Raw genomic sequence first — 12,500 nt, forward strand, 5'->3', positions numbered from 1 at the left:
CCGCACTGCTTTTTTTTTGTTGTCAAAAAAAAGAAGTGTGCTGCACTTTTTATTTTATTAGGTAACCACTAAATCAGCAGTGTATTGTGCTGACCGCTGCTGTTCATATTGTTATAATCATAATATTTAATATTATTGTGATATTCACGATTTGTGAAGTCTAGAATAATAAACACGTAACTGACTTAGCACGCTTTTTCCGCTTAAGAGTTTATTTTTTTCAACTGCAGGCGCACAGAGCGTAATGGCAAAAACGCAGGGAGCAGCAGGCTGTTAAAACACCATAACACAATGTTGAAACACACTGACCAAAAAACAACATTCGAAAACCATTAGCCATTAGAAAACCATTTAAAAAAAGGCACCTCTCTTCATAGAAAAAAGCGCATTTGGTGCGATGAGCACCTTAGTGTGCTCCAAAAACTATTTCACTATTAAAAACTAATAAAAAAAAAATTATTTTGGTAATCCTTAATCAAAGTCTGAGAGTCTGCTTCTGTGTTTGGAGTGGTGGCTTCTTTGGTGATGTTAATCTGATGACTGCAGCCGCAATATTCTTAACTACTACTGACCATTACTTTGCTATGAGGGAATGACTCAGTATTCAGTTTTAGTTGGAACTACAACTACAGTTAAAGTCAAAATTATTCGCCCGCTTGTGAATTTTTTTTTTCTTTTTCAAATATTTCCCAAATAGGGGAAGGAATTTTTCACAGTATTTCCTATAATATTTTTTTCTTCTGGAGAAAGTCTTATTTGTTTTATTCCGGCTAGAATAAAAGCAGTGTAATTTTTTTTAAACCATTTTAAGGTCAATATTATTAGCCCTCTTAAGCAATATTTGTTTTCGATTATCTACAGAACAAACCACTGTTATACAATGACTTGCCTAATTACCCTAACCTGCCTAATTAACCTAATTAGCCTTTAAATGTCACTTTTAGCTGAATACTAGTATCTTGAAAAATATCTAGTCAAATATTATTTACTGTCATCATGACAAAGATAAAATAATCAGTTATTAGAAATGAGTTATTAAAGGAGTAGTAGTTTGGAGTAGTAGTGGTTGTGGCTGTAGTAGCAGTAGTAATAGTTGTAGCATTAGAAACTCTCTGTAGTAGTAGTTGGTGTAGTACTTGGGATTTATTTTTATTACTATTATTTTTATTATTGTAGTGGTTGTTGTTAATGATTATTACTGTTATCCTTTCATGCTTGTTTACTGGCATTATTACTATCATTATATCACTAGCATTGTTGTCACTCCTTATATAAGTTACTTGCTTCGTTTAGTGACTGTTATTGTTCCTTTTGTATGTACTCTGACCTGTTTACCAAGTTACCTTTACATGCACACACGCGCGCACACACACACACACACACACACACACACACACACACACACACACACACACACACACACGCGCACACACGCACGCACGCACACACACACACACACACACACACACACACACACACACACACGCACCTACCGGTTCTTGATTGTATTGTTGTTGTTTTTTGTATTTTTGTTATTGTTTAATTTTCTTTGTATTTGCATTATCTCAAATTGTGTACCTTTTGTATATTCTAATAAAAATAAACAAACAAATAAATAAATGAATAAATAAATAAATAAATAAATAAATAAATAAATAAATAAATAAATAAGTAAATAAATAAATAAATAAATAAATAAATAAATAAATAAATAAATAAATAAATAAAAGAAATGAGTTATGAAAACTATTATGATTAGAAACATGTTGAAAAAATCTTCTTTCTATTAAACAGAAATTGGGGAATAAAATATACATGGGGGCTACTGATTCTGACTTCAACTGTACATCAACATACTGATATAAAAGTCTTCTGGTTCACGCTGACTTTAAAGGAACAGTACCATAACTTACATTCCTGTGTTGCGTGATCATTTTTTTTCTCCCCAATCCAGCCGCTGCCACCATGGCATAAAAGTGGTGACAGGACGCTACTCGAGAGACCCCGGGACACTTGATTTTCTGTGTTGTGTGTCAGAGAATTTGCAATCCGTGTTGAGTGTGTGTACAATTTGGTATATGTCCGTTGTTATTTGTATGTTCTCCATTTGTCTACCATCAGTTACGCACATCTGAGGTTGGAGAGTGGGACAGGTAAGAATGTCGCGCGACACATTGTACACACGTAGGCTTTAAATATCACTTTTGATAGACATACTAGGTAAGAGGCGTGCTCCACCCACTGTACTTTTGTTTTTCTCGTATATTATTGTAGGTTAGGTAGCGTGCAATAGACGCGAAGGTTTTCTTTTCAATAACTGCTGTATTTTTTTCTTTTGGATAGTTAGGGTAGATGTTGGGCCAATAGAATAGATTGTTTTTGTTTTATTTATTTCTTATGTTTGGACGCCGCCTGCGTCTCATCTCTCCAACTCTCCTATCTATCTGTTCACACAACTTGTGTCCCATTTGTTGTCTGTAATTTTCAATATATCCTTGTAACGTTCCTTGTAATCCTTGTAATGTTCTTTCTATTTACATATTTTTGCACTTATTATTATCACTATCTTTGTAAATAAACTTACTTTATATCATTTAGTTAGTCTTGGTATTTTGTTCCTCACTTGTTGACATTGTGTGTTTTCTTATGTGTTTTACCCAAAATTAATGTTACTCTCCTTCCCCTTGACTCACCCACTTTAAAATTGTAACCTGTGTTAAATGGGGGCTCGTCCGGGATATTAAAGATTCTCAAATTATTTAGAAGTGAAACTATGTGCATCCACATATATATCCTGAGTGTTGGGTGGTGTTTGTGTGAGATAGCTGATGTTGTTTGCGGGCATTATGGTAGCATTTGACTTACAGGCTTTTATTCTCAAACCAAGTTGGGAACAAATTGATGAACTCACTCTGGTTACAGCGCGTCCCGATCCATCCGGCCTTACAGAAACATTCACCGCTTACATGATCACAGAGACCGCCGTTCATACACACACACTTCTGCTGACAGTCCAGACCGTAGAAGCCCTGCGGACAGGCTGAACACACACAAACACATTAACAGACGCTAAATATATCCTCTAACAGGTCAGATGATAATATTGCATTTAGTGGAACAATCATACGTTTTTCACAGAAGGTTCCAGTCCAGCCAGTCTTACAGGTGCAAGCTCCGCCCACATGGTCACATGATGCCTGATTTTCACACTGGCAGCGATGCTTACAGCCAGGCCCAAATGAGCCAGTCGGGCATTCTGCGACAGATTCATTAAACACATGATAAATACTGCAACATTCATAACATATACAGTTGAAGTCTGAATTATTAGCCCTCCTGTATATTTTTTTCACCAATTTCTGTTTAACAGAGAGATTTTTTTTCAACACATTTCTAAACATAATAGTTTTAATAACTCATTTCTAATAACTAATTTATTTTATCTTTACCATGATGACAGTAAATAATATTTGACTAGATGTTTTTCAAGATACTAGTATTCAGCTTAAAGTGACATTTAAAGGCTTAACTAGAGTAATTAGGGTAAATGGGCAAGTCGTTGTATAACGATGGTTTGTTCTGTAGACAACCGACAACAAATATTGCTTAAGTGGGCTAATAATATTGACCTTAAAATGGTTCAAAAAAACCAAAAACTGCTTTTATTCTAGCTGAAATAAAACAAATAAGACTTTCTCCAGAAGAAAAAATATTATAGGAAATACTGTGAAAAATTCCTTGATTTGTTAAGCATCCTTTGGGAAATATTTGAAATATTCACAGGAGGGTGAATAACTGTACATATAATGTATAGGTTTACATGGAATATACAGAAGAAGGACTGCCAAATGATAAATAGTTCCATAATACAAGACATTTTATTATATATATATATATATATATATATATATATATATATATATATATATATATATATATATATATATATACATATATATATATATACATACACACACACACACACACACACACACACACACACACACACACACACATATATATATTATTTTTTTTTTTTACATTTTACTTATTTATTATTATATTTCTTATTTATTAATATTTATCATCATATATTATATTATAATATCTGTGCATTTATAAATACATTTGCCAACCTGAAAGCCATTTAAAATCAACAAGTGGATAGTTTTGAATTACCTTAAAGGGTACCTTAAAAAATATCTCAAGAAATGGGTAAAGATTCAAGATCATTATTCAAAGTTTATATAGCCCATATAGGTTTTATTCTAAAAGAATGATTAAATACAGTATACATCTGTAAAACATATTTTATTATACGCTAAATATATACATTTCATTTCTTATTATTTTTATTTTCTATTTATCTAGTTCTCAATTATTTCATAAATATAGTGACACTTTAAGATTTACATAGAATATATGAGGTTTAATATTACAAAAATATTTTTTAAAGTCTTTATATTTGAAAAAATGGCAATGCAGGGAATGCAGCACTTTTTTGTCAGTTACAGCACCTTACATATACAAATTTAACCTTAAATTATGTTTATGGGGCAACACAGTGGCTCAGTGGTTAGCACTTTCACCTCACAGCAAGAAGGTTGCTGGTTTGAGCCTCGGCTGGGTCAGTTGACAATTTTGTGTGGAGTTTGCATGTTCTGCCCGTGTTGGTGTGGGTTTCCTCCGGGTGCTCCAGTTTCCCTCAGAGTCCAAACACACGTGCTATAGGTGAACTGAAATAACTAAATTGGCTGTTGTGAATGAGTGTGAATGGGTGTTTCCCAGTACTGGGTGGCAGCTGGAAAGGCATCCTTTAAACTATAAATGTTATTTTTATATTTATTATCATTTTCAATTGTATTTTATGAGTATTTTTAAATTCTTCCCTCATATTTACAGTCCAAACACATGTGGTACAGGTGAACTGAATAAACTAAATTGGGCGTAGTGTATGTGTGCGAAAGAGTGTGTATGTGTGTGTCCCAGTGTTGGGTTGCGGCTGGAAAGGCATCCGCTGCGTAAAACTAAATTACGCAGATAAATTGGCGGTGCATTCCGCTGTGGTGGCCCTTGGGGGAAACATTGAGGGAAAAATATACAGGGTGGCTAATAATTCAAGAGGGCTAATAATTCTGACTTCAAGTGTATGTGTGTGTGTGTGTGTGTGTGTGTGTGTGTGTGTTACTCACTCTGCTCACATTGTGCTCCAGTAAATCCGGCCTCACAATGACAGCGTCCGGTCTGAGCATCACACACACCGTCAGCATTACGACAGTCACACACACTCTCACAGTCCAGGCCCCAGCGGCCCGCGTCACACACTGCAACACACCCCCCATATCTCACCATTAAAATGTCATACACATAATTACACAGAAGCAGTAAAAAAGCAAACACACCGTACCCTTCCGGCAGTTGTGTCCGGTCCATCCTGGAGGACATGAGCAGCGTCCGCTTACAGGATTACAGCGAACTCCCAGATCACACGCGCATCTGAGCTGACAGCCCACACCGAAGCGGCCCGTCGGACATGCTGGACACACACGAAACATGTACAGATGAACAGTACAAAATTGACCTGCCACAAGTCTGTCCTTCCATTAGTATTCTAATGCAGTGTTTCCCAACCCTGTTCCTGGAGGCACACCAACAGTACATATTTTGGATGTCTCCTTTATCTGACTCATTCATTTCAGGTTTTGGAGTCGATGATTCAGGTGTGTTTGATTAGGGAGAGGTTGAAAATGTGGACTGTTGGTGTGCCTTCAGGAACAGGGTTGGGAAACACTGTTCTAATGTATGCTGATAACTCAGTGGTTAGCACTGTTGTTTCACAGCAAGAAGGTCGCTGGTTCCAGTCCCGGCTGGGTCAGTTGGCATTTCTGTGTGGAGTTTGCATGTTCTCCCAGTGTTGGTGTGGGTTTCCTTCTGGGTGCTCCCGTTTCCCCCACAGTCCAAACACATGTGCTATAGGTCAATTGGATGAACTAAAACTGGTCGTAGTGTATGAGTGTGTGTGAATGAGAGTTTATGGGTGTTTCCCAGTACTAGGTTGTGGCTGGAAGGGCATCGGCTGCTTATAACATATGCTGGAATAGTTGGGGGTTCATTCTGCTGTGGCAAACTCTGAAATAAAGACTAAGGGCCGGCTCACACTGTGTGATTTTTTTATAATCCTGAACGATTGTAGCATGTCAGACAGCACGAACATGGCTCCCATGTCACACTGCAAGATCTCAGCCGTCATAATTTCAGATTGAACGTCAATAAAAATTAGCCAAACACAGAAGAAAACTCCCCCGGAGTTTGACGTCATCCACCAGTGAAACTTTCACTATCCCGCGTTCTAAAATGATTCCTCACAGCAAACGTAAACAATCTGTAGCGGCAATTTTGCACACAGCGTGTCTCAATAATAAGACCAGGAAGAGAAAAACTGTTTTGACATTGACAGTCATTTGAAGTGTCGCATGGATTGCATCATCAGATTCAGCGCTCTTATTAGAAAAATCTGATCGCAACGGGCATTAAGCGGCTGTCAAACATCACCGATTTTAGCCTAGGATTTCAGGAATCTTTTAGGATTTCCCAAATTTGTCTCAGATGACAAATTTCTCACAGAGTGAGCACGGCTTGAGTCGAAGGAAATGAATAAATGAATGATGACACAGTTTTATATGTGCATGCGAAAAACAAACAACAGGCAGCAAAACTACGCAACCAAGGCATGATTCTGATTGGTTGTGTGACTCATGTCTTAACTTTAATATAAGTAAAACTGTTTGTGTGTGGGGTTGTGGGGGAGGGGGGTTCACAAAAAAACTGCCAGTGACCCATCATCCTGATGTATTTGTTCAAAGAGAGAAGCTCAGGGTTAAATATTTAGGACTAGAAATAAAATAAAATAGTGTAAACATAGTATATATTGGCCCATTTCCACTGAGTAGTACGGTATGGTACATTTTATGTTTCCACTGTCCAAGGGTACCTAAAAGCGAACTGTACTGTACCGCTTTTGCAAAGGGTACCAACAGTCCCAAAGGGTACCATAGGGCTGAGCTAGATTCACAGCTGAATGCTATTGGTTTACAGAGATACGCCACTCGCAGAAGCAGGAGAATGAAAACAAAAGAAGCGCCATTTTTGAATACACAGCCGAGACATTAAACCGTAATAATATATACATATAATAACAAGCCACGGTCGACCTGAGCTCAAACAAACCTTGTCGTCATCTTGATGAACAGCCACAAAGCCAAGAAGAACAAAATCTGCTGTGTCCTGTTGTTGTTTTACGAGCCCGTCTAAAAGTGTGAGCGGTTTCTCGCGTGAGCTCACTGCGCGTCTATATTTGACATAACGAACTTCTTGAGCTCATAACGTGCTCGTGATCATTGAAGCGCTCTGATATCCGATCCTTTCAGAAAGAGACAAACGCGAGAGTGAAGCGTGAAAAAACAAAGGAGAAGCCAGAAAACGCAGCAGCAAATGAAGCTTCTGCAACCTAAAACATGAACAAACTGCCATGTTTAACTATCATCATCACCTTCTGGACTATTATGAACTCTGAATGATGGAATTAGTTTCTAACAGAGACTACATGTGCTGCTGAAGATTAAAGATACATATGAGAGGTCTGCTCTGACTGTGGGCTATACTTCGTGTTGTTTTTGAAGCCAAATAAGGACTAAATGTATGCTGTGTGTAGTTTTTCTGTAATTGATAACATATCAGAGACTGTAAGGGTCTTTATGTGTTCATATCTGTTGCATTTATTTATTTATTTCATATAATTACAGACGTTACAGTAGGCTATTTCGCACATTGATCATTGATCTGCAGTTATAATCAAATCATATTCATAGAAAAGTTAGTAATGAACATTTATACACAAGTATACATGTGTGTAAAGTATCTGTTTTGTGAGAAGTGCTTCTCATATGATATATGAACGACCTGTAGAGCTTTACTGTGACATTTCGAGTAAAAATGAGGCCGTGTAAAACTCTGTCATACACCAAAGCCACCAAAAGGGTACCCTTTAGGCAGTGTAAACGCAACCTTGATAAAGGTGACCCGTACCCTACTGTACCTCTCAATGGAAACGGGCCATATATGAGGTGAAGTATAGTGAAGGAGAACTTCGAGGAGAACACATACACTTAATACTCTTCAGTGAATATGTACACATAGACATCACCTATAAATTATATAACTGCAGGTTAACTGTGTTTATATATAATAACTTTAACTGCTGCAAGTTACTAGTTAGTTAAGTAAAGTTATTAGTAACTAATAAAGTTATGGTAACTAATAACCTTAAGGTTTCTGAGTTTAATTGTAATGCAATAATGGGCACCACAAAAAAATTGGACATCGATCAGAAGATCAATTCTGTGCAGTGTAAATGCAGCCATGGTAAAAGTTGCAGTATACTGACTTCAACCTCTGGTAGATCTTCGCAATTACTTCCTATCGCTGGTATTTGAGACACACAGAGGTTCACAAATAGACATCCAGATCTACTCACAGTTCTGACACAATCTGCCGATGAATCCAGGAGTACACACACACGTGCCGTTACGCCGGTCACAGCGGCCTCCGTTCTCACACACCGGACACAATTCCTGACAGCCCAGACCCCAGCGGCCCACAGCACACTCTGATGGATACACACACACACACACCTCATAAACAGCTTTGCATCTTCATACAGTTGAAGTCAAAATGATTCGCTCTCCTGTTTTTTTTTTTTTTCTTCTTCAAATATTTACTAAATGATAATTAATAATTAATTTAGATTTCAAGAGGTCACACTTAGCTGATGATTGATTATAAAGCTTGTTTGGCATGCTGTCCCAGGAGAGAGCCCTGAGCTCATAAGATACTCGAGCCCGGGGCTCCCTCCCTTTTGCAAGGTGAGAGGGGAGTTTGAGCTCAGGTAGATGTCGAGAACTCTCCTGCTGTAGTAGCTAATGAACAGATAGTGATTGCTCTTAAGAGATAACTACTTACTAGGAGCATGTATATGGTGCCATTTTGGATTAGTCAATTAACTTAAGTTGCATGTTTTTGGGCGGTGGGAGAAAACCGAGGAACCCGGGGGAAACTCATGTGAGCATGGGGAGAACGTGTAAACTCCGCACAGAAACGTCAGCTGGCTTGCTAAAGACTCGAACTAGTGACGTTCATGCTGTGAGGCAACAGTGCTAACCACTGGGCCACCGTGCCACCCATCTAGGAAAGGAGGAGGAGTAGGGGTGGAAGGGGGGATTCTTCAAAATGAAGATGGCTGTTATATGGAACTTAGGGTATTTATAGTGGCTTAGGAATCGTCTGATTGGTGAATCATAAATTGGATAATGCGGGACCAGCCGCAAGCAATCATAAGCATGTGATCCTCTCGACATTAGTTTATAGCAATATTAAAACAATATTTTGCTAAGTGTGTTTTTCTTACACTAAAACTGCCAGTAGGTGGCAGCAACAACGAAAAAAGATTCACTGAATCATTAATTCAAAAGGTTTGCTCTAAACAGCCGATTTGTTTAGTAACAAAGCAAGTAACTATTTCCATAAATGACTGATTCTGATCAAAATTATTTGTTTTCAGATTTATTTATGATATATGGTCCATAACGTCAATTCACACATCATTTGAAGGCACAATACGTACAATCTTTTCATTACAATATCCAAAAACAACTAGAACAGTGTTATATATTTTGATGACTTATATACTTACATTATCTCAACTGTTTCAAAAATATTAAAATCCAGAGAAATAAACAATTTTCACGCAGTTATCAACCTATGCCTTTGGGCTCTATCATACACCCGGCGCAATAAGGCGCAAGACGTGTTTCCACAATGTGTTGCTACTTTCAGACCAACACAACCCTAATTTTCCCGTTTTCCGCCACATTAGCCGAGTTTCCACTATCGCGCCTAAAGCGAGCGAGCCAGGGCGAGCCAAGGCCAGTCGCGTTTCCACTATCACTTCCGGGGCGTAATCGGGCCAAAGCGGGGCTTCCTTGGGGCCAGCGCCCGGCCTTTTTCGGCCCACCGAATACCTTGGGCCAAGGAGGGCCAACTGGGGCTTCGGGGCGGGGTTACGTACAAAGGCGGAGTTTTCCTGTCAGGTAAAGAGGAGACAAGATGCTTTCTTCCCTTACATTTGTTTTGCTATCGCGCTTGATCAACTCACTCGCCTTGCAGCCAAAATCTGTGTTCGAAGTAAATGCTGCTGAACTCGAATGTCCTTATCCAGGGATCGCTGTCTGGCCTTACACCAACAGACCACAAACAGTAAAAAAGCAATCGTTTCGGTGTTCTCCATCTTCCAGCTCTCGTAGTGATGCCAGGTTGTGTTTGTGGTTATAATTTTGAGTTTTTTGTTCCCTTGAAGTGGGCGGGTTGTGTGACGTTTGATTCGGGGGACGTTCTGGGGGCGGTGTTTGCGTGACGCGCTGCGAGCAACTAGCCCGACAGTGGAAACGCGACATGATTTCGGCCTCATTTCTCAACCTCCCGGGCTATTGGCCCGGCCTGGCCCGATTAAAGCCCTGGCTCGCACTGGCCCGATAGTGGAAATGCGGCTATTGTTTAAATAGCAAATCTATTTGCGCCAGTTTGTGGACTTGTGTTTCGGTCTAGAAAAGAGGTGTGTTGCTGGCTCTATGTTATTTTGATGAACTAAAATAGACTGAGCAATAGACCAGCTGGTCTAAAGGCCAGCTCAGAGAGTGACTTTTTTCAGTTTATTCATAACAATTTGCTTTTGAATAATGTTATTATTATTAGCAGTATTATTTATTATATGCATATTTATATTTCTTTTATTAAAAGCAAGCTTAGATTTGTCCATCTGTCAGGTTTTGGACCATATGGAGTATAGCATGTGTATTTGACTTAGACTTAGACTTTACACACCTGAAACTTGTCTATAGCACTTGTTCACTGCTGCTCTTATAGTTGTGTAAATTGCTTCATTGTCCTCATTTGTAAGTCGCTTTGGATAAAAGCGTCTGCTAAATGACTAAATGTAAATGTAAATGTAAATATTTGGATATAACTATGACCACACTTCGTTATTATTGTTCATTTATTCTTTTGCTGGAAATTAGAACTGAATTTAGAAATAGTTTTGAAACAGATCTTTGTGCTTAATGAACAAAATTAATTACGTAGGCTAATCAATGTCTGAGCGTACAACACGTTTCCCTATCCACGAAAGAGAGAAAGTGAAAGTGAAAGTAAAGGCAGATTGGAGGAGGCTCATTCTCTCATTCTCGCGCTGCAGATGCTCTGTTTAACTGTTTTCTTGCTAGTGAAGCGTTTAGTTTTTCCACTTACAAAGTCCGCCATGTAAATAGCAAATGCAAGATCATTGTGACATGCTGACGTCAATATGATAATTTTACCTTTTTCACAGCGCTTTCCAAATGTTCCAGCAGGACACGTGCATTGACCACTGATTTTGTCGCATGGTGCGTCTGAGCAGTCACATGACTGAGAGCATCCAATCCCAAATCTCCCTTCCACACAATCTATCAAAGCAATGAGAAAACATTCAGTGTGCTTCGACAAACATTTCAGCTAATGAACTATAGATATTTTATGTCAGTAATCTGAAAAACCTTGGTCACATTTGTCGCCTTGTTTTCCAGCTGGACATTTTAGTTGACATGCTCCGGTTACATGATGACAGGTCACTCCAGGCGGACAGGAGCATTTCTTCTCACAACCAGAGCCAAAAAACCCTGATTCACACTCTAAAAGGGAGAAAAAAATAACAGTATTAAAATGAAATCATATATTTTTAGATTGTACCTTCTAAGCAAACTTTAAAAAAGTGCAAGTTTAAAATGAAAAAGACAACAATGCTACACTGTCAACATTTTTCTATTTAATCTAATCCTTCATTTTTCATTAGGGCATCCCAATGCTTATTAAAACACTGTGTTGAGACTCTATGAAGTTTTAATTCTTTTTCAAATATTTCCCAAGTGATGTTTAACAGAACAAGGACATTTCACAGAATTTCCTATCATTTGTATTTTTTTTTTCTTCCAGAGAAAGTCTTGTTTCTTTTATTTTGGCTTTTTTAATCTGGTGAAAAATTATTTGAGGTCAAAAAATATTTTCATTGTTTTAGTAGATATATTATATGACAGACTTGCTTTGTTTACCAATTAAGTATTGTAAACATTAAATAAAAGTTTAAAAGATATTATTTTTTATTTCATATATTAAGTTTTTAGTTATGATACTCCCAAAATAATTTCGCATGCATGTAAATCCGCAGATTTTTTTTTTTTAATTCTCTGCAGAAAATGCAAAACATGTCTAGATGGCCAGATTATATCTGACCCTACTAATAAGGTCTTTAAATTGCACTTCAAGCTGAATACTACTTTTCAAAATAGCAAGTAAAATATTATGCACTGTCATCGTTGCAAAGACAAAAAAAAAAACAGTTTTATGAGAAATGAGTT

At 37.8% G+C, this 12,500-nt stretch overlaps 1 protein-coding gene across 1 annotated transcript in view; it reads right to left on the bottom strand.

The window, feature by feature from the left end:
- The window catches only part of megf6b (multiple EGF-like-domains 6b), a 171,537-nt gene that overhangs the window by 31,937 nt on the left and 127,100 nt on the right, over positions 1 to 12,500 (bottom strand). Inside the window, exons 18-24 of the mRNA XM_056468150.1 lie at positions 11,643 to 11,777; positions 11,427 to 11,552; positions 8,534 to 8,665; positions 5,408 to 5,536; positions 5,193 to 5,324; positions 3,128 to 3,256; positions 2,912 to 3,040 (exon numbers count right to left, since the gene is read on the bottom strand). Of these exons, the coding sequence (XP_056324125.1) occupies positions 2,912 to 3,040; positions 3,128 to 3,256; positions 5,193 to 5,324; positions 5,408 to 5,536; positions 8,534 to 8,665; positions 11,427 to 11,552; positions 11,643 to 11,777 (912 nt within the window). The remainder of the gene's footprint in view (positions 1 to 2,911; positions 3,041 to 3,127; positions 3,257 to 5,192; positions 5,325 to 5,407; positions 5,537 to 8,533; positions 8,666 to 11,426; positions 11,553 to 11,642; positions 11,778 to 12,500) is intronic.

This window comes from Danio aesculapii, chromosome 11, assembly GCF_903798145.1.
Source record: "Danio aesculapii chromosome 11, fDanAes4.1, whole genome shotgun sequence".
Taxonomy (NCBI): domain Eukaryota; kingdom Metazoa; phylum Chordata; class Actinopteri; order Cypriniformes; family Danionidae; genus Danio; species Danio aesculapii.